Below are 1,396 nucleotides of genomic sequence, written 5' to 3'. Positions count from 1 at the left end.
TGGAAGGACTTCTTTGAGGCGACTTTGGACTTTTTAAAGGGCTCCTGGTTGGACTTTTTGAAGGGTTGTTGGCTGGAGTCTTCTCAGGAGTCTTGGCTGCAGGTTTTTCTGGAGTCTTGTCTGCTTTCTTAAAGAAAGTGTCCAAGGAAGTTTGGATAGATGGGAGATGGGTGATGCAGAGAACTTGTTTGCTGAGGTGGCGTGGTGTTGGATCAAGCGTTGTAAAGTCGAAACTGATGTCAGAAAGTTGAAATGGTGTCAGTTTATAAACATTGTAAGTGCAAAAGGTTATACTCGAAATGCTGTAAGTCGAGGACTGCCTGTACATAAGAAGCCATGCAGTCCATTGATTTCCTCAGCACTCAGGGACTATAAATGCTGATTTTAAGTTTGGGGTGGTGCAAGTGCATCTATGTACCCACCCCTCTGCCCCTATCCTTTCCATCTGAACCAGCTACTCTCTAAGATACTACCCTACCCCACCTTCTGTTCCATGGGATGTGATCCCCATAAGAATTTATTTATTTTTATATTTTGGAGCCTCAGGGCTTCGAGCTCATTCTCTTTCCTAGGCTGCACCATTCAGAAGCCTTCCTCCCTGCTTATTGTGCAACCCTCCGCACCGATGGCCTTGTCCCTCTTGGGTTCTTCATCCTCCCCCTTGAGGAAGAAGGCTGAAATTGGCTCCTTGGTCCTGCTTCCTTTTTCAAAGCTAATCTTTCCTCAGTGAGAGGTGGTTAGTAATGAAGTAGGCATGCCACAGGGTTGGAATTTCCTATTTTGCCTCATAATCACATCTCCGCTCCTCTTTCAGGGCACTGTAGTTGCTTGCTGGTATTATTTTACTTTCTTAGTAGTGAATAGACTTTTTTTGACAAAGTTGTATGTCCTTAGCATGCCTGCTTCCTTACCAATGGCCTTTAAGGTTAGCTCTGAGGAAGGAGCCAGGAGCAGGGAATAGGGCAACCCCCTTCTGCCTGCTCTCTGCGGATGTCCCCAGCGGCAGCGGCCCCGCCGAGGAACGGACTAGAGCCGGCTCCCGGTGGAGGTGGAGCTCGCCCGGCTTCCTGCCGCCACGCTCGCCCCTCCCCGGGGCGGGGCCAGGGCTGAGCTGAGCCGAACCGAGCCGAGCGGAGCCGGCTCCTAGTCCCCGCAGGTGGCTGCCCGCGAGGTTGCGCTCCGGCGAGCCGCCGCCGCCGCGATGAGCCTGCCGGTGCTGGCGCGGGAGCTGTCCCGCTACCTGGACAGCCGTGTGCGGGGCGGACTGGCCGGCTCCGGCGTGGGCTGGTCGCTGGTGCTGGGCTTCGGCGTAGCGTACGCCGCCTGCTACCTCAGCAGCATCGCCAAGGTGAGCGGCGGGCGCGGGGGGGGCGCCGGCGCCTCTGCAGCCCTGTCC

General features: G+C 54.9%; 1 protein-coding gene across 1 annotated transcript in view; it reads left to right on the top strand.

The window, feature by feature from the left end:
- Positions 1 to 1,152: 1,152 nt before the first annotated feature.
- ABHD3 (abhydrolase domain containing 3) overlaps positions 1,153 to 1,396 on the top strand; it is a 34,218-nt gene continuing 33,974 nt past the window's right edge. Inside the window, exon 1 of the mRNA XM_019526111.1 lies at positions 1,153 to 1,348. Coding sequence (XP_019381656.1) covers positions 1,202 to 1,348 — 147 coding nt within the window. The 5' untranslated portion in view covers positions 1,153 to 1,201. The remainder of the gene's footprint in view (positions 1,349 to 1,396) is intronic.

This window comes from Gavialis gangeticus, unplaced genomic scaffold, assembly GCF_001723915.1.
Source record: "Gavialis gangeticus isolate Ggan-Ray unplaced genomic scaffold, GavGan_comp1, whole genome shotgun sequence".
Taxonomy (NCBI): Eukaryota; Metazoa; Chordata; order Crocodylia; family Gavialidae; genus Gavialis; species Gavialis gangeticus.
Note: the sequence above shows the minus strand (reverse complement) of the source record. Positions and strands in the feature narration are given on the sequence as shown.